Source organism: Amblyomma mixtum, chromosome 1 (assembly GCF_055824585.1).
Source record: "Amblyomma mixtum isolate Tamu chromosome 1, ASM5582458v1, whole genome shotgun sequence".
In the NCBI taxonomy this organism is placed as follows: Eukaryota; Metazoa; Arthropoda; class Arachnida; order Ixodida; family Ixodidae; genus Amblyomma; species Amblyomma mixtum.
This window is the reverse complement of record NC_143012.1, coordinates 68819992-68845555: the sequence shown is the minus strand read 5'-3', so window position 1 is coordinate 68845555 and position 25564 is coordinate 68819992. Positions and strand designations below refer to the sequence as shown.

General features: G+C 47.1%; 2 protein-coding genes across 2 annotated transcripts in view; both read right to left on the bottom strand.

The window, feature by feature from the left end:
• The window catches only part of LOC149366645 (uncharacterized), a 53167-nt gene that overhangs the window by 11389 nt on the left and 16214 nt on the right, over window positions 1–25564 (bottom strand). The window contains exons 4-5 of the mRNA XM_089564565.1: window positions 18232–18405; window positions 336–430 (exon numbers count right to left, since the gene is read on the bottom strand). Of these exons, the coding sequence (XP_089420691.1) occupies window positions 336–430; window positions 18232–18405 (269 nt within the window). The remainder of the gene's footprint in view (window positions 1–335; window positions 431–18231; window positions 18406–25564) is intronic.
• LOC149366646 (uncharacterized) lies at window positions 15265–15964 on the bottom strand. The gene has a single exon (XM_089557093.1). The coding sequence runs from the start codon at window positions 15962–15964 to the stop codon at window positions 15323–15325; it is 642 nt and encodes a 213-aa protein (XP_089413219.1). The 3' UTR covers window positions 15265–15322.

Below are 25564 nucleotides of genomic sequence, written 5' to 3'. Positions count from 1 at the left end.
GGAAAAATGTGTAATCAAGCGTAATTAACACTTAAGATCTCCGAGGATGTATAATTTGAGTATCGATACAGCCACGGGAATGGTGTGACGTCACATCCACCGGAAGTCGCCACGGAATAGTGTCCTCGGCTTTGGGCTCTCAACACTTACCATCTTTTTTTTTTTTAGGAAGTGACCAAAAGTATAAAATAATCCTTCCTCACATAAGCTGTTGGTAGTCAGCTCTGTGCATGTCTAGTTTTTCTGTCCTATCCTCTGTTCCTGCCTACTATGATGTGTTTCGACTAAGTAGCACTAGCAAGTTCGCGCGCTTTTGCATCTGACGGAAACCTTACCCTGAGAAGCTGCGTTCGTACGGGTCGAAGTTCCCCGTGATGATTGCGTAACCTCCAGCGCTCAGGTGGGTCAGATCCGCATATTGCAGGCTGCGCTGTGGAAAAGAAATACACGCCCTTTGTAAGAGTCGGCAAAGCAGAGTAATGGATGAAAATTTAAGGCGGAAGCCTTTATTGTTGTAAGCAGGACTTGTCGACAGAAATGTCACGCTTTTCGATTGTTCGAAAGGGTCGTGACGTCACAGTGCGCGACTTTCAAACGGGGCTAATTGTACTTTGGCTAGTAACCATGCAACCAACTAAAGGGATCGTGTATAGTGATGCTCCAAGGGGGAATGAGCTTAGTTAATTGCTTAATCACCCAATTAGCCTAATTAACCTTCATAATCAGGCCAGACAAATAAATAAAACTGAGTAGGAAATTCGGGATTCGAACCCCGGTCTCCGGAGTGCGAGACGAGCATGGTAACCACTCCGCCATGCCAGCTCTTTTTTGTGTTTATTGCCTGTTTTGACAGATTACAATAGATCATAAACAGATGTTCAGCGCTGCACTCTCAAACATCAAGAGCGGACATGTGTTTCACTCGCGTGAGAAAATCAAAACTGTTTCAGGGAACACAACCCTCCCATCAACTCGATAACTTCATCTCCAAAACATAGCTCCTTGTACACTTCACGTGGCTTAAATGTGTTTTCTTTGAAGTAATCGCGGACAGAACGCGCATCTTCATCACAGTGTTGTACAGCCATCCTGCTTCGCCAAATACTGTGCAGGCCAAGCAGGAAAATTACATCATATTTATAAAGATCCGGCTTAACGTCCATGGTTTGGAATGAACAAAGGCGTGTCTAGTGAATACGGTGTTTTCGTTCACTCCCATCTTCCTCCCTTCCCGTTACGGCGAGGTTCAGGTGTCCACCGAGGTATGCGAGACAGATACATTTCTAAGAGCACTTGCTGCTGGGCTAGTTGGTTTTTGTTCATAACTAAATAGTTTTTAGGCGCAAACAACAGACGAGACACATAGGAAGGTAACAGGACGAAGCGCCAACTTCCAACTGATTTTTTTGCATGCATGAAACGTACTTATAAAGCTTATCGTCACATGCGCAGGAGGGTCATCTAAAGTTCAAGAACGACATGATAAGGCCCGCTACAGGAATTTCTTTTCACAGTTAAACAGTACAACTGATGTGTCACTTACGCACATGTCGCCTTTCTTTTTGATAAAAAACGCTTCTATCAATTCCCTAGCGGTAGTGTCATTGCTTTTGCCCAGAATGCGCACATCAGTGAAGCATGGCTCACAATTGCGGGAGGGGCACTTACTAATGTGTTTAGTTAGATGTGTGCCTTCCTTTTTCTGCTCTACATTTCTCTCATGTTCCCTCGTTCGCTCATTCAGGCACCTGCCTGTCTGACTTATGTAGGAGTGCCCGCAAGACAGGGGGATTTCGTAGACAACCCCTTCAGCACATTTCACGAACGGGCTCCTGTGCTTTGTTCCGCAGCCTCGTTCCTTCGCGTTGTCTTTATCATCTACAGCCACTGCAGGGCAAATGCCTCTCCCATGTCGCTCCAATTAACCCTGTCCTCTGTCAGTTGCCGCCACTGTATCCCCGCAAACTTCTTAATCTCATCCGCCCACCTAACTTTCTGCCGTCCCCTGCTACGTTTGCTTTCTCTTGGAATCCACTCCGTTACCCTTAAGGACCAGCGGTTATTTTGCCTTCGCATTACATGCCCTGCCCAAGCCCATTTCTTCCTCTTGATTTCAACTAAGATGTCATTAACTCGCGTTTGTTCCCTCACCCACTCCACCCTCTTCCGATCTCTTAACATTACACCTATCATTTTCCTTTCCATAGCTCGCTGCGTTGTTCTTAACTTAAGCTGAACCCTCTTTGTTAGCCTCCACGTTTCTGCCCTATAGGTGAGTATCGGTAGGATAAAGCTGTTGTATACTTTTCTCTTCAGGGATATTCGTAAGCTACCATTCATGATCTGTGAGATCCTGCCGTATGCGCTCCACCCCATTCTTATTCTTCTAGTTATTTCCCTCTCATGATCCGGATCTGCGGTCACTACCTGCCCTAAGTAGACATATTCTCTTACTACTTCCAGCACCTCGCTACCAATTGCGAACTGCTGTTCCCTTGCTAGGCTGTTGAACATTACTTTGGTTCTCTGCATGTTAATTCTTAGCCCCACCGTTCTGCTCTGCCTATCTAACTGATTGATCATGCTTTGCAGTTCTTGTCCTGAGTGGCTTAGCAAGGCAATGTCATCAGCGAATCGAAAGTACAAAGGTATTCTCCATTAACTCTTATCCCCAACTGTTCCCATTCTAGTGCCCGGAATACCTCCTGTAAGCAGGCAGTGAAGAGCATTGGCGAGATCGTGTCTCCCTGCCTGACACCTTTCCGTATTGGAATTTTATTGCTGACTTTATGGAGAACTATAGTAGCTGTGCAGTCGTTATAAATATCTTCCAATATTTTCACATAACACTCTTCTACACCCTGATTCCGCAATACCTGCATGACAGCTAAGGTTTCCACTGAGTCAAATGCTTTCTCGTAATCAATGCAGGCTATATATAGGGGTTGGTTAAATTCTGCGCATTTCTCTATCACCTGATTGATAGTGTGAATGTGGTCTATTGTCGAGTATCCTTTACGAAAGCCTGCCTGATCATTTGGTTGACTAAAGTCCAAGGTTGTCCTGACTGTATTAGCGACTACCTTAGTAAATACCTTGTAGGCAACGGACAATAAGCTGATTAGCCTGTAATTCTTCAAGTCCTTAACGTCTTCTTTTTTTGTGAATCAATATAATGTTAGCGTTCTTCCAAGCTTCTGGTACTCTCGAGGTCACAAGGCATTGCGTATACAGGGTGGCTAGTTTTTTTAGCACAATCTCTTCTCCGTCCTTCAACAAATCTGCTGTTACCTGATCCTCACCAGCTGCTTTCCCTCTTTGCATTGCCCCTAAGGCTTTCTTTACTTCCTCCTTCGTTACTGGCAGGATGTCCCATTGCTGTGCTCGACTGCCTCACTCAGTAACTTGATGATTACATTCGCTACTGTATAGATTTGTGTAGACCTCTTCAGCTAATTCAACTATGTTATCCATATTGCTGATGACATTGCCCTGTTTGTCTTTTAGCGCATACATCTGGTTTTTACCTATGCCCAGTTTTCTCCTTACTGATTTTAGGCTACCTCCGTTCCTGAGAGCATGCTCGATTTTCTCCATGTTAAACTTCCTTATGTCGGCTACCTTGCGCTTATTTATTAACTTGGGTAGCTCTGCTAGTTTTATCCTGTCTGTGGAGTTAGACGTCCTCATGCTTTGGCGTTTCTTAATCAGATCTTCAGTCTCCTGAGATAGCTTGCTGGTATCCTGCCGAACCATCCTACCACCTACTTCTGCGGCGCACTCTGTAACGATAACTGTAAGATTATCATTAATTGTTTCAACACTACGGTCGTCTTCTTCAGTTAAAGCGGAAAATCTGTTTTGCAGCGACATTATGAATTCCTCTACCTTCCCTCAAAATCCTAACTCCTTAATAGCCTTTCGCTTCACCAGTTTCCTCCGTTCCCTCTTCAAATCTAAGCTAACACGAGACCTTACCATTCTGTGGTCGCTACAACGGACCTTATCGAGGACCTCCACATCCTCTAAGATGCCAGGGTGTGCACACAGTATGAAGTCTATTTCATTTTTAGTCTCACCATTGGGGCTCTTCCACGTCGACTTCCTGTTTGCTCGTTTGCGGAAGAAGGTATTCATCGTAAATTATTTCTATCTGCGAACCCTACTAATAACTCTCCCCTACTGCTCCTAGAACGTATGCCATAGTCACCTACCGCCATGTCCCCAGCCTGCTTTTTACCTACCTTTGCACTAAAGTCGCCCATCAGTACAGTGTACTGTGATTTTACTTTGGTCATTGCCGATTCCACATCCTAATAGAAACTTTCAACTATCTGGTCATCATGGCTTGATGTAGGCGCGTAGGCCTGCACCACCTTCAGCTTGTACCTCTTATTAAGTCTAATTACGATAGCTGCCACTCTCTCGTTAATACTGTAAAACTCCTCGATGTTACCAGCTATATCCTGATTAATGACGAATCCCACGCCTAGTTCTAGACAATCTGCTAAAAACATGCATTTCCCTGAGTAGCAAGAATGCCACCCAGAGTGAACGTGGCCGCTGCTGGGGAAAGACATGGTTTGCGAGCCCAAAATGAGCGAGCCGGAGCTCACCGCATTTGGTAGCAAGCACACCTTGACCTCGCAAGTTCATGTTTGACTTAGGAGGAAGAAAGAAAGAAGCGAAGAAATTAAAAACCCCGAAGATGGAAAAAAGCAGCGGCCAACCCCCTAAAACTCATGTAAGTGAAAACCCAACGCGAGGACAATCAAACAAAAGAAAACCCCGAAGTAAAAACTACATGATCACCTTCTTGGTGAATCGTCCGAGACAAATGAGGCTTCCGAGAGGCACTCGCGAAGCTAGCCAGGAAAGGTCGGAATAACTGAGACCAAGCAGCTTGCCCACCTTGATGGTCGATGGGCAAAGCATACTCCGGGCGCCAAAAGCCATTCCGTACACCAGGAGTTGTTTCCTGGCCGGAAAGTTAGCCCGGAGTACTCTGTACTTGGAAGCCTTTTCATTGTTCTTGTTTGTAAGGATAGCACGATAGCACAGTACATGCCCGCCCTTTAGTACTGTATACGCCTCATCAGTCCTCCTAACCTCACTAAGCCCTACGACATCCCATTTAATACCGGCTGATTCCTCCAATAGCACTACTAAGCTAGCCTGACTTGATAAGGTTCTTGCGTTAAATGTTGCCAGGTTCAGTGTCCAATGGCGGCCTGTCCGGAGCCAGAGATTCTTAGCACCCTCCCCTTCGTCACAGATCTGACCGCCGCCTTGGTCAGTTGCTCCGCAGCCGCTGGGGACTGAGGGCCGAGGGTTAATTGGTTTCTTCATAGAAGGTTGTGGCCAAGTACTACACCAGGGTGGCCAAATCCTGTTCTGGTGAGGAAGTGCGTTGTCGGTTCTGGTCACCGAAATCAGGCCGCACTCCAAGCCTGGTTATGCATTTCCATCCACACGCGGAGTTTTTTTTTTTTAATCCGGTGGAGAATTGCGTGGCACCGGGATTCGAACCCCGGTCCTCTTGCACGCGAGGCGGATGCTCTACCTCTACGCCATCGCTGCATCGCTTTATCAGTACGGGAGCAAAGGCCACCTAGCTTTCTCGGCGCCGAGAAAGCTAGGTGGCCTTTGCTCCCGTACTGATAAAGACAACGCGAAGGAACGAGGCTGCGGAACAAAGCACAGGAGCCCGTTCGTGAAATGTGCTGAAGGGGTTGTCTACAAAATCCCCCTGTCTTGCGGGCACTCCTACATAGGTCAGACAGGCAGGTGCCTGAATGAGCGAACGAGGGAACATGAGAGAAATGTAGAGCAGAAAAAGGAAGGCACACATCTAACTAAACACATTAGTAAGTGCTCCTCCCGCAATTGTGAGCCATGCTTCACTGATGTGCGCATTCTGGGGAAAAGCAATGACACTACCGCTAGGAAATTGATAGAAGCGTTTTTTATCAAAAAGAAAGGCGACATGTGCGTAAGTGGCACATCAGTTGTACTGTTTAACTGTGAAAAGAAATTCCTGTAGCGGGCCTTATCATGTCGTTTTTGAACTTTAGATGACCCTCCTGCGCATGTGACGACAAGCTTTAGAAGTACGTTTCATGCATGCAATAAAATCAGTTGGAAGTTGGCGCTTCGTCCTGTTACCTTCCTATGTGTCTCGTCTGTTTTTTGCGCCTAAAACCTATTCAAATATGAGATACATTTCCTTTCCTCAAAAACCAATTTGCCGACGAGCAAGGCGCAGGAGCTGAACGGGCGATGGCGTTCTGTGGACTCCCTGGCAGCGTTGCAAGATGCTGTCGCGTTCCACTCTTAGAGGCGAAGCTTAACATCTTAACACATCAGTGACACAAGCAGCAACACCGCGCTTAAGGCTTTCGCCTCACCGCACTTTACGCCAACGAAGTGCCCCCCTGAATTTTAGAGTCAGAGAAGGCAGTTCTCGTTTGCCCCAGTCACCGCGTCACAAAGTACAGACGCGTCGTCCAAATATTTATAAACACTCCCGATACCTAGATGACGGCAAGGTTAAGTTCACCTAAGGTCCTGTATTAGAAGCGTCTGTCCAAGAGGAAAAATTGCGCGTACACATTGGAAACCAAAGTGTTCCGAGGCAAAAGCCGGGGGCACTATGCCGTGGCGACTTCCGATGGATGTGACGTCACACCGTTTCCGTCGCTATATCGATACTCAAATTATACATTTTTCGGAGATATTAAATATTAATTCCCCTTAATTAAAAATTTTTTCACCTCATTTGACACAAATCCTACGTTTTCCGACCATTCTGTGACAATTTTCGCTCTGCCGTGACGACTTCTGGTGGATGTGACGCCACACCGTTCCCGTGGATATATCTATGTCCGCGCTATTTCGACACAATTTTGACAGTTTTGCCTATAATTAATTAACTAATTAAGCTGCATTCATCAAACTTGGCTATTAGGTTCATTTTTTTCCTCCCCTATCTGAAGCAACCATTGGTTTTCTTCTATATTTTTAGTTCCCGAGTTAAACGCGTGGCGAGTGACACGCTTTGTTAACGGACGACAGTATGAGCCATTAAAGGCTTCCGCCTTAAAATAGAGACAGCCGCCTACCAGTAGCCAGTAACAGGTGGCAACCAAGATTAATATGCCATCCCGTATTAACGACCTTTCGTGGGCCAACTTCGGATATAGCGAACTTTACTGTGTCAATATTGGATACAATGACCGTTTGGCTGATATCGCGTTAAACCGACCAACCGAGGATCGTCTAAGGGTTTTGATGTGAGTGCACGTGAAAGATCCCCAGTTTGTCGAAATCATTCCGGAACCCTCTACTCCGGAAATTTCTTCCCCTCCTGCCCCGCCGCGGTGGCTCAGTGGTTACGACGCTTGGCTGCTGACCCGAATGACGCGGGTTCGATCCCGGCCGCGGCGGCCAAATTTCGATTGAGGCGAAATTCTAGAGTCCCGTGTCCTGTGCGATGTCAGTGCACGTTAAAGAACCCCAGGTGGTCGAAATTTCCGGCACCCTTCACCAACCTTCCACCCAGTCACGTGGCGGCTTGCCGCTCTGCAATCGGCGGAGTGATACGTAGTGATCGGCAAACGCAAAGAGTCCACGCGTTTTTTTATTTCCGTGGGCCTAGTTTGCAGCTATGCAGTCTGTGATTTGACCTATTTATTCACGGAAACCTAAAAGAAAAAAATAAAAGCGAAAGCAAAGTTTCCACGCTACTGCCTGAAAGGCACTCCATTCGTTGGTCGGCTCCTCCCACCGCATGCGGGGAAATCAAAAAGAAAAGGCTGGAGCCAGACGTTAATCCGATTTAATTAGTGAAATCGGCCGCACAGGACAATAATTCGAAGTCTCCAGGAACACTCGGAACGTGTAGATCGAGCTCCCGAGGCATAAAGACGAGTTCTGATTCCTCTTCAGTGTACCTTTAAGGCGGAGCTTATGTGTACCGCACATAAGCTCCCGCACGCACACACACACACACACACACACACACACACACACATCATCGCGCCCCACCGCGGTGGTTCAGTGGTTACGGTGCTCGACTGCTGACCCGAAAGACGCGGGTTCCATCCCGGCCGCGGCGGCTGAATTTCGATGAAGGTGAAATTCTAGAGGCCCGTGTACTGCGCGATGTCAGTGCACGTTAAAGAACCCCAGGTGGTCGAAATTTCCGGAGCCCTTCACTACGGCGTCCCTCATAGCCTGAGTCGCTTTGGGACATTAAACCCCAATAAACCAAACTTATGTGTACCCTCAACTTTTTTTTCGTGACATATTTGAGGCATTAGCGCACGTTGCGGGCGGGTTGGTGACTTCAGTTGCAATTTATTTCGCATTTATTTTACAGAAAATACAAAACACTTTTTGAACCCATAGGCAACGGCAATTCGGGTGCAACTTGACAATGTGAAATGTGAAAATTGCGAAAATTGCGAGCAGCGTGGAAGTTGTTTTCCGGGCGCTTTTCATTCGCAATATTCGAAGCAGTGCGCAGCAATTTTATGCGTAGTTAGGACATTCTGTTCTTGGCGCTCAACGCATCAAGTGCGTTAGTGCCGTCGTAAGGAACGGTAAAGACGTCACCTTCTAATTTTTGTCCTCATAAGATGGTTGGTTGGTTGGTTGGTTTATGGGAGTTTAACGTCCCAAAGCGACTAAGGCTATGAGGGACGCCGTAGTGGAGGGCTCCGGAAATTTCGACCACCTGGGGTTCTTTAACGTGCACTGACATCGCACAGTACACGGGCCTCTAGAATTTCTCCTCCAAAGAAATTCAACCGCCGTGGCCGGGATCGAACCCGCGTCTTTCGGGTCAGCAGTCGAGCACCGTAACCACTGAACCACCGCGGTGGGGCGCGATGATGTGTGTGTGTGTGTGTGTGTGTGTGTGTGTGTGTGTGTGTGTGTGTGTGTGTGTGTGTGCGTGCGCGCGCGCGTGCGCGCGCGTGTGCGCGTGTGCGCGTGTGCGCGTGCGTGCGTGCGTGTGTGTGTGTGTGTGTGTGTGTGTGTGTGTGTGTGTGTGTGTGTGTGTGTGTGTGGTTTGGTTTGGTTTATGGAGTTTAACGTCCCAAAGCGACTAAGGCTATGAGAGAGGCCGTAGTGAAGGGCTCCGGAAATTTCGACCACCTGGGGTTCTTTAACGTGCACAGACATCGCACAGCACACGGGCCTCTAGAATTTCTCCTCCAAAGAAATTCAACCGCCGCGGCCGGGATCGAACCGCGTCTTTCGGGTCAGCAGCCGAGCACCATAACCACTGAGCCACCACGGCGGCCCTTCTCCTCATAAGAATTCAAATGTGTGGATATTGGTAGCTCTCTTGGGCATTCGTTTGGCAGATGCAAATTTATTGTTCATAAGTCGTCTTCCGTGTAATGTAGCGCGTCGTGAAGCAACACTACTGTGTCGCCTATGGCTCGGTGTTGCCTTCACGAATAAGTATGCTTTCCGGATCGCGATGGCCGACAGCCCTTCTTGTGTGAACTGCGCCTGTGATGAGACAATCACCCATATCTTGTGTGAGTGCCCTGCCTTTGTAGCCGAAAGAATAAGCTGCGATGTGCTCTGGACCGCCTGGACCCTCGCCCTTTCACAGAGGCCAAGATCCTCGGTCCGTGGCCACAACAGTCAACTGCCATCAAGGCTTACAAGGCACTCTTTCGCTTTTTGAGAGCGACTGCCTTGATTGACAGACTGTGATTATTTCCCTTTGCTTCTCTCTTTCCTCTTTAATTCCCCTCATTCCCTTCCCCTGTGCAGGGTAGCCAACCGGAATCCTTTCTGGTTAACATCCCTGCCTTTCCCTCTCTCTCTCTCTCTCTGTTGTTGAAAAGGGAACGATATTGCCCGATAGTCGATTCAAACTCGTGACGGGACTCCCGCGATCGCTGCTAAAAAGTCAATGGTGATACGGTTTATACACTCAGATATCCGCAAACAAAACAGAGTGTAACCGCACTCTCCTTACCAAAACGCTCTATGGAGGCCGGTTTCATTTTTTTTTTTTTGGCTTTCCTAGCTTTAAATTGAGAGAAAAACCGCAAGATTTTCTCCGTGTATTTCTGCTTTCGAATACTGCTTAAGACCTTATTAAACAGCCGCCGCGGTGGCTGAGTGGTTATGGTGCTCGGCTGCTAACCCAAAAGACGCGGGTTCGATCCCGGCCGCGGCGGCTGGAATTTCTTTGGAGGAGAAATTCTAGAGGCCCGTGTACTGTGCGATGTCAGTGCACGTTAAAGAACCCCAGGTGGTCGAAATTTCCGGAGCCCTCCACTACGGCGTCTCTCATAGCCTTAGTCGCTTTGGGACGTAAAACCCCCATAAACCTAAACCAAACCTTATTAAACATGGATAAACACGGGAAATTTGTCTGCGCTCAGGAAATAATTTTTAATTGAATTTCTTCTCCCATGCAGTTTCGGTTTCAGTTTAAGCCGCCGAGCAATTATTATGACGTCACAAGTGCGCACGTGAGGCAATGGGATCACGTGAGGCAAGTAAAAGCTGCAATGTAATACCTGCTTACCGAGTCGCTGTCATTCTCGCTGTTCGATTTGTTTAGCGTAAATGTTGGCGTCAAGTAAAACGATAAAGTAGCGATTGTAATGCCACGGTTGTACGCCTCACGTGATCCCATACTCTTTTGTGACGTCACCACCATCGTTCGGCTCCTGAAACCGACGCTGAAACTAGAGGGGAGCAGTAGTTCAATTGCAAATTATCTACTAGGCGCTGGCGAATTCGACTTGGTAACCCATGTTTAGTAATATCATGCACATCGTTCCAAAGGAAAAGCACGCTAGGAAAAATTTAGTGTCGCCATCCCTTTCAGAAAAAGATTTGGGGGGGGGGGGGGGGGGGCACTGTAGCTCCTCCTTAAGGGCATGACATTAATAGGTTAATGCCCATATATGTGGTATTATTCATACTCGACTTTACATTCGTCGTTCCCTGGGAGTCCTCATAACCACCCGTTACGCAATAGTGCAGTGGTTAAGGGATGCGCCACTGCCCTGCGATAGAGGGCGCTGCCATCGGTGGGGCTTGTGCAACCCAGGTTGCTCTTCCCGAGCAACCTCTCGCGAATCAACCTTTAATTTAACTGCTACCTGCCACGGTGGTCAGACTGCTCGCAATCCGATTGGCAGGTTGTGATCACGCCACAAGGTCACGTGACCTCGGTGGCCCACTTAAGCTGCTTCTCCGGGTATTTTTCGCTCAACCCTTATAAAAATGGTCTATAGACAGTCTATAGACTTCTTATTGATTCTACTGACTTCCTATAGATATTGCTTTTCTATATATAGATATTGCTGTCTATAGACTGTCTACAGTCAGAAGTCTACTAAAAGTGTATCGCCATAAATCTATATATTGTCTATAGACTGTCTAAAGCATTTGTATTGCCTTTCTTTCTCTTTCTTTCTCTTTCTTTCTCTTTCTCTCTCTTTCTCTTTCTCTCTCTTTTTATTTCTCTCTCTTTTTCTTTCTCTCTCTTTTTCTTTCTTTCTCTTTTTCTTTCTTTCTCTTTCTCTCTCTTTCTCTTTCTCTCTCTTTCTCTTTCTCTCTTTTTCTCTTTCTCTCTCTTTCTCTCTTTTTCTCTTTCTCTTTTCCTCTTTCTTTCTCTCTTTTTCTCTTTCTCTTTTCCTCTTTCTCTTTTCCTCTCTCTTCCTCTTTCTTTCTTTTTCTCTTTCTCTCTTTCTTTCTCTTTCTCTCTTTCTTTCTCATTCTCTCTTTCTTTCTCTTTCTCTTTCTCTCTTTCTCTCTTTTTCTCTTTCTCTCTCTTTCTCTCTTTCTCTCTCTCTCTCTTTCTCTCTCTCTTTCTTTCTCTCTTTCTTTCTCTCTCTCTTTCTTTCTTTCTCTCTCTCTTTCTCTCTCTCTCTTTCCCTCTCTCTCTCTCTTTTTCTCTCTCTCTTTCCCTTTCTCTTTCTTTTCCTTTCTTTTTTATTTGAGACAATTTGGTACAAATTGGCTCAGGAGGCAATAGCAAAAGGCCCTGATGGGGCCTGACTAGGCTATGCCCCCCTGACAGCCCAAGCAGCACAAGTGTACAATATGATTACACATCATAAGCAGACCAAAGTAAAACACATCAATACAGAATACAGAAAGATACAGATACACACAGTCTTATAAAAGGAAAATAACTTATTTGAACTGTAATAATACAAAAAACATTTTCTTATGTACTGCATGAAGTTTATCAGTAAACAAAAATGTTTCACCAAACAAAAATTGATAATGTGAAATGCAATCCAGTGTGCATAAGTAATGGAATATGACCTATAGTACACGATGATAATACAACATAATACAGATTAATAGCACCAAGAGTTGGCTCAGAAGTTTAACCCATGCACCTCCTGCTCAGATAAAAATATTGCTTTAACTTGCTTTTTCAATTGAACAGGAGACACAACAGAACTTATTAAGCTTAATATGTCAGGGTATTTGTTGAAGAGTTGTGGTATTTGCGACAATAACCTCTGTAAGCCATAGTTTGTACGTGATCTGGCCCTAACTATTTCGCTGTCTTAGTTCATACGGGGACTGTTTAGCTTGATAGTTTTCTTGAAATTTTGGTTATCTGCCCGGTATTGGCGTCGCGCTTCCAGAGATAGTTTTTTTTAATCAGTTGTTTTACCTGAAGAATGCTATATCTGGTAAAATATGGGGCAGTGCTTTCCGTGTAGGGCACGTTTCCAATGGCCCGCATAGCTCGTTTTTGTAATGATAATACGTATTTCATATTTGTCTCGGTTGTCGTTGACCACACCAGAGAGCAATAAATGAGACGCGAGTGGACAAGTGCATAATATATTTTACGTTTAACCTCAGACGGGAGATATGATCTTATTTTATTCAGTAAACCAACTGCTCTAGCTATATCTGCTCTTAAGGCGTCGACATGAGGTGTCCATGACAGGTTTTCATGGAACACGATTCCTAGGAATCGGATCGTTGATGTGTGTTGAATAGCTACTCCCTGAAATTCTATTGGTAAGGGTGGAAAATGTGTTGGTCCTTTCGACCTAAACAATAAATATTTTGTTTATGCCGTATTCGGTATTCAGTTTTTCGTATTCAGTGTCGTGTTCAGTTTTTGTCGTATTCAGTGTTTTTGTCGTATTCAGGATCTACTTAAACCATGTATTTAAATTTCTAAGCCAACTATTAGCTTCCGCGCATATTTCATGTATGTTATTTCCTGAGAAAAAGACGTTTGTATCGTCTGCGTACAAAACCAATTTTTTGTGCCCTTGAATGTTAACAATATCATTAATAGCAGAAATAATACAGGTCCAATAATAGACCCTTGGGGTACTCCATATTGAATAGTTTCCATCTCCGATTCGACTTTATTTATTATTGTAAATTGTGATCTGGAAGTTAAATAGCTCTTTATTAGAGCAAGTGCTACACCTCGGATCCCGTAATAGGGGAGTTTACGCAAAAGAAGTTCATGCTGTATGCAATCAAACGCCTTTCGGAAGTCTAAAAAGATACCTGGTGTGAACAGTTTCTTTTCTATGTTATCAAGAATTTCTTCTTTAATTCCAGGAAGGGCTGTTTCCACCGACCTATTTTTGCAGAACCCATACTGCTCCTTCGTTATTATGTTGTGTGTACTTAGAAAACTGGTCATCCTATTGTTAATGATATGCTCTGCTATCTTAGAGAAGACAGAGAGGATTGATATAGGCCTGTAGTTATTTAAATCATCAAAAGATCCTCCTTTATGAATGGCTGTGACTCTTGCTAACTTCATTTTGCTTGGAAACTCGCCTGTTGTCACGATAAGGTTGCAGATGTGGGCTAATGGGACTGCTACAATACCACTCACTGCTTTTAATGGTTTTGGCTTTATGTCGTCGGGGCCCGAAGCTGAATTATCTTTCATGGACAAAATTATTCCTTGCACTTCATGTTGGGGCCAAGAAAGAGTCGAGGAGCAGTTATTGGCAATATAATGTTCACAGGGTATGGCAAGGGGGACATCAGAAGAGGAACCTACTGTGAGAAAATGTTTGTTGAACAAGTTTGAGATCTCTTTATCAGAGGCACCAAGCTTATGAAAATTAATCTTCTTGGTGCTTGGTTTATTATTTACTAATTCTCTAAATGTCTCCCACATAAGTGTGGAATTGCTGGCAGTACTAAGGAATTTGTTTATATAGTACTCAGATTTAGCTTTCTTCATGTCCTTATTCAGTTTATTGCGTGCTTTTTTATAATCACGGAGATCATTTGCATCTCTAGTGTTTAAAAATCTTTGGAAGAGGTTGTCACGAGATTTCATCCTCTCGTACAGTTCCATAGTTATCCATGGTTTCCGCAGTTTCCTGTGCTTTTTTTTAAGCTTGAGGGGGAAACACTGCTCGTAAAGGGACATAACTGATGATATGAACACATTGTAAGACTTATTGGATTCAGTTTCAACTAATACGTCATTCCAATCAAAATTTGACACAAGGTGTACAAACTTTTCCACGTTCCGCTCAGAGTATATTCTTTGCAAACGCTCTTCATTTGATCGAGTTGGTGGATTCCCAGGTAGAAAACAAAATATTGGGAAATGGTCACTTATATCTGATTTTAAAGCACCCGCTTTAACATCCTCAAAATCAAAACTCGTGATACAGAGGTCAAGTGTCGTTTCCGTGGTCAATGTTACTCTTGTTGGTACACTGATTACATAGCAGCACATATATGCGTCTAAAATTTCTTTGAAATTTCTGTACATTGAGTTGTCAGCGGATACATTGATGTTAAAATCACCAACCATAACAATTTGAAGATTTAGTTGACCCCTTTTTCTAGCAACCTTTCTATAAAGGATAAAAAATCTTTGTAATAAGCACATGGGGGTCTGTATACAACAGAAAACAATATATCTGAGCACTCTATGGCTATACATTCATGACTCATCTATTACCTTAAATTCAGGAACTATTTTATACTGCAAATCAGAGCGGACATATATACACACACCTCCGCCCCGCTTTTCTGAACGAGATGCTAAGACACAGTCGTATCCATCAAGTGGCAGATATTCCTCCTCGGATGAGAGCCATGTTTCGGTGAAACAAATAAAATCAAAAGAATGATTCATGGCAGACAGGAGTATCTGAATTTCATCAAACTTGTTACGTAAACTTCTCGCATTTAGGTGAACCGCCGACAGTTTACGGTTCTTACTTAACTGCGGAACATCTTGAGAAAACTCAGAAACTGAAAGTAACATTTCAAATTAGAATAGCCAAGGATTGCACTGCATCCAGCTATTACATCATGTGAGGCGGTCAAGGTCTTCCTTCTCGCGGATAACAATCGCGCTTTCACCGCTTGCGCGCCTCACTAGGACTTTGCCGTTGACGTGCCATACAAACTTATAGCCTGAAACGGCTTCCCATTCCTTTGCTGTGGTAAGGAGGTTGCGGGAGTGCCTGGTCATGTTCTCGCAGATATATGTGTTATCAGTTACGTCATTCAACTCCTTCTTGTTTGACAGCCAGTTATCACGTATTTCTTGGGACTGAAACCGGACAATCACGCCGGGCGTCTTGCCTGCTTTCGCACGTAGTCTGTGTATATTTGTGATGTCGTTTCGGGTCACCGGCGGCACTTTAAGTGTCAGTGCTACTTCGTTCACTTTCTTCAAAATATCTTCGTTTTCGCTAGCGGGGATGCCATGTATTTCAAGGTTTAGGCGCCGGCTGCGGAATTCGAGATTATCTAGGTCTTGTTTGATTTGTGTCAAGTCTTTACTAGGGCACTCTTTCTCGAGTTCATTCACTCTTTCCGTCAGATCTTTTGTCAAGTTTTCTTGAGTAAGTAGCCTTGTCTGGAATTCGTCAAACTTATCTGACAGCATCTGCACTGAACTTTCCAAGCCTTCTACTTTGCGAGGCAATGCTATGATTGCATCCATTTTTCGTTCCGGTGAGATTAGGTGTTCCGCTATGGTTTTTTCAATTTTTTGTCCTTCAGCAGCTAACTCTGAGGTCTCCTTTTTAGCCTTATCACCTTTACAAGTGCAACATTTCCATTTCCATGCCTTCTTTAGCTTTTTTTTTCGCGTTGTATGTTTCTTCAGTTACATTGGAGCATTCATCCAAATGAAAGAGAAATTTGCACTCACAGCATCCGAGTTGAATGTCATCCTCGTCAAATTCTCGTCTGCACGCACAACAACGCAACTGGGACATGGCTATCTAGAACAGACACTGTTTAACATAGGGACAACTTGTGGCAGCAGCGGCAGAGAGCAAGGTACTTAAAGGCAAAAAAAGCCACCAACCTGCAAAATTGAGAGCAAAGCTTAGTTGCGTCCGTACTGCGCTGCTGCTGCTGCCAAATGACGGGCTACGCCCCTCGTTGATTATCAGTTGGCGGTGACGTCGCTTGCAAGAAGGTGATGTCGCTCCCAATGTGGCCTTCACTTGTAACCGCTGGAGACAGGAGCGGATTGGCACAACAGTTGCAGTCCAGAGAATGGTGGTCCAGATTTTCTTCAGTTGAGGTGGAAGGGTTCCTTGCACAGGAGTACGTTCTGCAAAATTGAGAGCAAAGCTCAGTTGCGTCCGTACTACGCTGCCGCTGCTACCAAATGACGGGCTACGCCCCTCGTTGATTATCAGTTGACGGTGGCGTCGCTTGCAAGAAGGTGATGTCGCTCCCAATTTGGCCTTCACTTGTAACCGCTGGAGACAGGAGCGGATTGGCACAACAGTTGCAGTCCAGAGAATGGTGGTCCAGATTTTCTTCAGTTGAGGCGGAAGGGTTCCTTGCACAGGAGTACGTTCTGCAAAATTGAGAGCAAAGCTCAGTTGCGTCCGTACTACGCTGCCGCTGCTACCAAATGACGGGCTACGCCCCTCGTTGATTATCAGTTGATGGTGGCGTCGCTTGCATGAAGGTGATGTCGCTCCCAATTTGGCCTTCACTTGTAACCGCTGGAGACAGGAGCGGATTGGCACAACAGTTGCAGTCCAGAGAATGGTGGTCCAGATTTTCTTCAGTTGAGGTGGAAGGGTTCCTTGCACAGGAGTACGTTCTGCAAAATTGAGAGCAAAGCTCAGTTGCGTCCGTACTACGCTGCCGCTGCTACCAAATGACGGGCTACGCCCCTCGTTGATTATCAGTTGACGGTGGCGTCGCTTGCAAGAAGGTGATGTCGCTCCCAATTTGGCCTTCACTTGTAACCGCTGGAGACAGGAGCGGATTGGCACAACAGTTGCAGTCCAGAGAATGGTGGTCCAGATTTTCTTCAGTTGAGGCGGAAGGGTTCCTTGCACAGGAGTACGTTCTGCAAAATTGAGAGCAAAGCCCAGTTGCGTCCATACTGCGCTGCCGCTGCTGCCATATCTCACTGCTGCCACTATAGACTGTTCTCTAGTATTTGTCTATAGACAGTCCAAAGACTCATATACGCAAGTCTATAGACAATCTATAGACTGTCTAAAACTTTTCTTTGTAAGGGAACGCCGACGCTGCGAGATTTTAAGGCGAAAGCCTTCGATGGCTCTTCGTTCCCTCCGACTGTCACACTATAGCTGTCAATCATCCCGATGACGTCATCAGTGTTGCAATACGCCGTAACCAGAAGTTACTGACTTCATTGTGACATACTATGTCGCAACCATTAATTAGTAATTAGCCATTAATTAGTACTAGCGATTAGTAAGCAATTGGTAACCAGTGATTAATTGACAATAAGCAATACATGGCAATTAGTGATCAATTAGTAATTTGTAATTATATGTTAATTGGTGCGATTGTTAATAATTAGTAGTTAGTCATTAAGTGGCAATTGGATCACCACATGGTTGGTGGCGCTCGCGTCGCTCGTTACTGCGCATGCGCTAGGCGCCTAGATGGCGCCACTCGTTAACAGCGTTCAATCAGCAACAGAAGCAGCCAAAGCGGCGCAGAAAGGCTTTGGCCTCGCGCACTTTATGTCGTCAAAGTGCCCTCTGAATTTTTTCTGTACAACGGCAACCTTAACGCCATCCCATTGACGCTTATCGAGTGAATCGATACAGGCCTAAATCAAAACGTGCCCACTGTGTCCCGAAAACCACGCGTGGAAAGGCCACACCGAAGCAGCTAAGGAATGCCTTGGCATTCCGGAGGAAGCTCCTTTAAGGCCAGGAAGGTCCTTTAACGTGGCAGCCAAAGAAGGTCTTCATCACTTACCAGTGGTCTTCCCAAATTTAAACCGGCGGTGATCCCCGTGTACTCAAAGTGGTGTTCTAAGACCTCGACATCCGCAAATCTGCTCGTGTGGATCTGTACATAGCGAGCCAGGTACCTGAGATCCTGCGTATTGAACTTCAGAGTATTCGGGAACTGCTTTCCGTTGAACTCGCCCTGCAAAATCCAGGAAGGCGAAATTTCACCCTAAGGCAAAGCTTTGTCTACCGGTTTGGTTTGGTTTATGGGGTTTAACGTCCCAAAGCGACTAAGGCTATGAGAGACGCCGCAATGGAGGCCTCCGGAACTTTGTCTACCAATTTTACTTCGCACAACTATGTCACGTCGTGCTGCCTGTCGGCTATTATCTCAATGTTCGTCCCGCCGTATATATTCGATAACAGTTTAATATATTTGATATTGCGCTTCGAAACAATGTCATTCTCCTTGACCACTTCGAAAAGGTTAAACGACAGTGGCGACGCCTATAGGAGCTAGACAACAGAAACTTCTTGTCTTTCCCCACTGTGCTTTTTCTTAGCCAGCGCTGAGCAGTTCGTCTGAACATTGGAGGAAGGAAAATATTTAGAAGAGGCCGTTCCGTCGTATTTTTGTAGCGAAAGCTACATCGGCCACGAACTTTCGATTTCGCTGTGGCGGTGCTCCGAGGAGCCACAGAGACCGACCTTGAGCCGTTGCCTAGCAACCACCGCAGCTGGCGGACGCCGCGTGCTTGCCGCGCCATCTGGCATGACGTCACACCGCGTACCTCGCCGCGGAGCCACCGCCGCCGTTTGGTATGGCGTCACACCGCTTTCCTCGTCGCATGCGCAGCAGACAACGTAGCAGACGACGCCGTTGCGTCCAACGTTACTATTGGCTGCGCCGTCGTCAATAGACTATCAGCAGTCCTTGCGAAAACACGTGACTTCCGGCACATTTTTTTGACGCGCGGTACGCTTAGCGAGGGATTCTCCTATGCTCTCCTTCCTCCATTCTCTGACCGCTGCCTGTTGCATGACAGTGCGCCAAACCTCCAAACTTTGGTCCAATCAGAACGCCAACTTTTGACGCACAGACCGCATAGGAATTCATTTTTATCTGTCCGAGGCAGTTCCTGCACCAGGGGGCATTGCACCGCCCGAAAAAGCGATTGGAGGATTGGTGGCTGGAAAGCAGAGATGTGGCATAAGGTTAGAAGTGTAGGAAACCGTAGGTAGAGAAGATGGCGAATCTTAATGAGAATTGACAGCACAGCTGAACAAAAATAAAGAAAATCTGAGCATGGTGGCAATTGCCACCACCCCGTTTCAAAGGGGGCGCTCCCATCCATCCATCCATAAAATCCATCCATCCAATCCATCAATCCATCCATCCATCCAATCCATCCATCCATCCAATCAATCCATCCATCCAATCCAATCCATCCAATCCATCCATCCAATCCATCCATCCATCCATCCAATCCATCCAATCCATCAAATCCATCCAATCCATCCAATCCATTCCATCCATCCAATCCAATCCATCCCATCCATCCCATCCAATCCATCCCATCCAATCCAATCCATCCCATCCAATCCAATCCAATCCATCCCATCCATCCATCCCATCCAATCCAATCCATCCAATCCATCCCATCCAATCCATCCCATCCCATCCAATCCAATCCATCCATCCAATCCATCCATCCATCCAACCCATCCCATCCCATCCAATCCATCCCATCCAATCCAATCCAATCCATCCAATCCATCCCATCCCGTCCCATCCAGTCCAATCCAATCCATCCATCCCATCCAATCCATCCCATCCATCCCATCCCATCCAATCCATCCCATCCAATCCAATCTATCCATCCATCCATCTCCATCCATCCATCTGTTCTGTTCTAAGCAGCAGACAGACGCTTCAGTGGCAGCAACGCAAAAAGCTCTTTATTGTTGTTGTTGTGACTGAGAGAAGGATGAAAAGGAAATTGCACGGGCCTGCTACTGGCTCGAGCCAAGCCACCACCGCTGCCACGTGCAGATAGAGGAGAGTTAAAAGATCAGAGGAAGGAGAGAGAGGAAAGGAAAGGCGCGTCGCAGCAACAACTGCGTCCGCCGGAGCGGACGCTGCTCAAAAAACAGATGAGCGGCCGAAGCCGCGCTCGCCGTTGTTGTTGTGACTGAGAGAAGGATGAAGAGGAAATTGCACGGGCCTGCTACTGGCTCGAGCCAAGCCACCACCGCTGCCACGTGCAGATAGAGGAGAGTTAAAAGATCAGAGGAAAGAGAAAAAGGAAAGAAAAGACGCGCGTCGCAGCAACAACTGCGTCCGCCGGAGCGGACGCTGCTCAAAAAGAAGCGGCCGAAGCCGAAGGCAGAAGCGTCCTTTTATAGGTAACGCTGCATGCCGGTCAGGCACACGTCATTTCCGGTACAATGTTATCAGACCGACTGGCTGATACAGAACATTCCTTCCTCCTTAATCAAAGCTACACGCGTTTCTTTCCGCGTTCATAACTGCAGGCTTGATAGCGATCAGGAGGACGTCTTGTTCGATTACTTCTTCCCAAATGAGCCTCTTCGGGTGTAGCCGTGGTTGATGCGGTGGAACTTGAAGGCTGCGCTGCCATGTGTCTTGCCTCAGGCTGCGATGCCGGTTCCTCATTTGAAGTAGCATCATCTAAGCGAGCATCCTCAAGCTTTTCCGCAGTGGTACCACTAATCACGGAGCCAGCAGGGGAATCTTTTTCCGAGGGAGCTGATGGAAAGTCTCGCTGAACAGCGGCACTTGGAGTGGACTCAGGATGCGCTTCTTCTGCGACGTCCGGATGGAGTGATGACTTTGCACCCGATATCCAGCTGGGTATCAAGTGGTCGATATGCACAAAACGAAACTGGTCACCGACTTTGACTACAAACGTAGAGTCGCTTACACGTTGCATTACGACCGCTTCCTCCCATGACAGGGTTTCCCCTCTCGTAGTCTTGACGAGAACTGCATCACCGGCTTCCATCTGCGGGTCCCTTCCTCGGCCCTCGTTGCGATGAGTGGCGTCTCTGGTTTGGCGGCTGCGCATGTCCTGCTAAAACTTGGCTTCAGGAGCGAAAGCTTCACTCGGGGTTGTCGTTTCAGGAACAGCTCAGCCGGCGTTCTTCCTGTTACGGAGTTCGGGGTGTTCCTGTAAGCAAGCAAGAAGTCGTTAAGCCGTTGGTGCAGAGTTCTGTTCTGCCCTGTTAGGTTATCGTGAAGCACTTGCTTGAGTAGAGTGGCCTTTGTCGTCTGGAATGATCACTCGCTGGCCCCACGTGATGCAGCCTTGCTCATACGATAGTTCGTTTCGACGAACGTAAAAGGGCTGAAATTTATCATCTTGGTGCGCGGGCCAGCCAGATAAGGTGAACTGCACGACTTTGGAAAGAAGGCGATCCCTTTTAGTCGCAGCAGCAACCTGGCTCGCAGTGAGAGGCGTTGACTAAAACACTGCAAGAAATTCTTCAGTGTCGTCTTTATGCTTGACCAGAAGTGGAAGCCTTGAAAGAGCGTCGGCAACTTCCATGTTTTTGCCGTTCCTGTAGCGCAGTGTGTACTGATAAGCTGCTAAGGTGATAGCCCAACGCTGAATCCTAGCTGCAGCCAAAGAAGGAATTGGTTTATCTGATGCAAGGTCCCCAACAGTGGTTGGCGGTCTGCATACAGCATGAATTTGCGCCCGTACAGGTATCTATGAAACCTGCTCATACCAAAAATTGATGCTAGGGCTTCCTTCTCGCCTTGCGCATAGTTGCGCTCCGCTACACTCAATGTTCTGGAGGCAAATGAAATGGGTCTTTCCGAACCATCAGGCATGACGTGAAAAATTACTGCCCCAAGACCGTAGGCCGACGCGTCGCAGCTTAAACCGATTGGCTTTTTCACGTCGTAAAAAGTCAGAACTTGACTGTCTACGAGACGCTGCTTGGCTTCCACGAATGATCTTGAACATTCGTCCGTCCACGCCCAACTCGTGTCTTTTTTATGCGAAGCATATTGCTAGAGCTACATCTCACGCCGTCGCCGTGGGACCCCCACGTGACACCGTGACGTCACACCACGTGACATCGGATGAGAGAGCCGGCCTGCACCTCGCGCCGTCGCCGTGGGACCCCTAGCCGTCACGCCACGTGACACCGTGACGTCACACCAAGTGACATCGGATGAGAGAGCCGGCCTCCACATCGCGCCGTCGCCGTGGGACCCATAGCCGTCACACCCGCGCATTCCCGCGCATTTCGAACGCGCGTTCACACTCGGTGTAGATGAAACGCTCGCTCCACCGGGCAGGCAGACGCGGCTTCCGTGGCAATCCAGGCGCTCACCCAACGCACGTCTCGGGGTTAGTCGGCGTTCCGCTGTAGCCATGCCGTTGTCTTCCCCCACGACGAAGGCTTCTAGTGGTTTTATTAAAATGACCAAGTATTCAACCAAGGAAAGCCATGTATTACCAAGCCTAGCCACTAATATGCTTCGCATTCCCCAGGCTTAGCCAAGCTGAGCCTCAGCAATTTTTTTTTAGCAGATCATACATTGGTGCAGCTACTGTGGCTAAATCTTTGATGAATTTGGCGTAGAAATTCAGCAGACCCAAGAAAGCTCGTAGCTCAGTTACGTTGCTTGGCTGAGGTGCTTCCGTTGATGTTGGAAAAATGCCATCAGCTGTTACTTTGTGTCCAAGATAAACGACGGACTGCTTGAAAAATTCACATTTCTGTTCTTTTACAGTGATATTGTGCTTTGCCAGTCGTTGAAGTACCTTTTCCACAGTTTCTTGACAGTCGTCTATATTGTCGCCTACGACGATGACGTCGTCGATATAGCAACCCACTTTTGGAATCCCTTTTAAGACTTCGTCCATTAACGACTGAAAGATAGCGGGTGCGCTAGAGATTGCGAATGTTAGGCGCTGAAACTTGAATAATCCGAGATGAGTGTTTACGGTTAACAGCGCTTTGCTTTCCTCAGCAAGCGACACTTGCTGATAGGGTTGTGATAGATCCAGAACGCAAAAGATTTTACCTCCTGCGAGCATGGAATACAAATCTTCCGGCAATGGCAAAGGGTAATAATGGTCAGTTTTTAGAACAGTATTAACCGTGACTTTGTAGTCGCCGCATAACCTTAATCCTGCGCCGCCTTTCTTCGCGACCACCACCAGAGGCGTTGCCTAGTCACTTTTCGTGACCCTCTTTAGTATTCCGGCTTGCTCGAGCTTTTCCAGCTCCTTTGCTACTTCCTCTTTGATGGCAAATGGTATTGGCCGTGCTTTTGAGAACACTGGTTGAGCCCCTTCCTTTACAAAGATGCGAGCTTCGAAGTTTTTGACGACTCCCGGGGTGCTCTTGAAAACCAGGGGATACCTTTTCCGTAAGGCTTCTACCCTCTGCTCCAATGACTTATCCGTAGACAGGCTGTATACTGCTTTCCAGTTTATCTGCAGTTTTTCCAGCCAGTCTCTTCCCATGAGAGCGCGCATCAGCGTTCCGTTTCCCTTCACTACCACAACAGGCAAACAGATTGCGCTTGCGTCCTGCTTGACTAAGACGTTTGCTTTTCCAATTACCTTCAGCTTTTCTCCGGTCTAAGTGCGCAACGACATATTGAATTCCACACATTTAACATGCGGGAAACACTGCTTATAGAACTGCTCTGGTACGATCGTGACTGCTGCACCTGTGTCAATTATCATCGAAACAGTCTTCCCTTCAATGTTCAGGTCGACGCTGTAGCCCCTTGAACTTTTGCCCGAGAAGAACACAGTCTGACAACTCAAGTCTTCGGATTCGTCGTCCGTGGTGTCGACGTATCTGGCAGCTTTTGATTTTGCTCCGCTTTTGCAGACGGCTTGCAAATGCCCTTTTTTGTTACAATTTCTGCAGGTGTGGTTATGATACCAACATTTTTCTCCCGCATGACGCTTTCCGCAAGGCTTGCAAGCACTTCGCCGCTCTTCCTCGCGTTTATCTTTTGGCCATGCAACCGTCCTCGATTTCTTTTCCTTATCACGGTGACGTTCGCCCTGAATGACGTTGACGCTGCACGGTTTTGTGTCAAACTCATGCATTTGCTTCGCCTGTTGTGCCGCTAGCTCTTTATCTAGCGCCGTTTGGCACGCCAGCTCGAACGTCAAGTCAGACTGTGCAAAAAGAGCCCGTTGCTTTTCCTCGTCACGCAAACCAGCTACAAACCTTTCCCTTAAGGCATCATTTAAAAACGTGCCGAAATTGCAATCTCTTGCAAGATGCTTCAGTTCAGTGATGAAATCTTTGACGCTTTCATTTTCTTTCTGCATTCGGCGATTAAATTTACAACGCCCTGCGATAATTGAATGAGCTGGGCTGAAATGAGCTTCCAGAAGCTGTTTAATTTCTTCGAAAGTCTTCTGAGAAGGCAAATGAGGCACAATTATCTTCTTTAGCTCTTCGTATGCTTGCCCACCGAGTACGTTCAGAAACAACTTCAGTTTCTTGTCTGCCGAGACATCATTTATGTCTACGAAGTTCTCGAAGCGTTCAAAATACGAGCGTTTGTTGTCGATTTTCGGGTTGAATTCAGGCATTCCGCCGAGCTTAGGACCATGTCCAGGTTCTGCCATAATGAGCAAATTTCACTTATCTGCGTTCCTGCGCTCCTCCGGCGTTCTGCGCTCCTCCGGCGTTCCTGCGCTCCTCCGGCGTTCCTGCGCTCCTCCGGCGTTCCTGCGCTCCTCCGGCGTTCTGCGCTCCTCCGGCGTTCTGCGCTCCTCCGGCGTTCCTGCGCTCCTCCGGCGTTCCTGCGCTCCTCCGGCGTTCCTGCGCTCCTCCGGCGTTCCTGTGCTCCTCCGGCGTTCCTGTGCTCCTCCGGCGTTCCTGTGCTCCTCCGGCATTCCTGCGCTCCTCCGGCGTTCCTGCGCTCCTCCGGCGTTCCTGCGCTCCTCCGGCGTTCTGCGCTCCTCCGGCGTTCCTGCGCTCTTCCGGCGTTCTTGCGTTACTCCTGGCCGCCGATGAAATCGTGGCTGCAAGGGCTCCGTGTCGCCTTGCACCGTAGGCGGTTCAGCCTCGTGACTGCTGCTGGCCGGCGGCGGTTTACTGCGCGCCGGATCCCATCCTCGTCGCCAGATGTTCTGTTCTAAGCAGCAGACAGACGCTTCAGTGGCAGCAACGCAAAAAGCTCTTTATTCGTTGTTGTTGTTGTTGTTGTGACTGAGAGAAGGATGAAAAGGAAATTGCACGGGCCTGCTACTGGCTCGAGCCAAGCCACCACCGCTGCCACGTGCAGATAGAGGAGAGTTAAAAGATCAGAGGAAGGAGAGAGAGGAAAGGAAAGACGCGCG

Bases quoted from the DNA above. Each gene is read 5' to 3' on its own strand.
- LOC149366646 (XM_089557093.1), bottom strand. From the start codon at position 15,964: ATGGATGCAATCATAGCATTGCCTCGCAAAGTAGAAGGCTTGGAAAGT.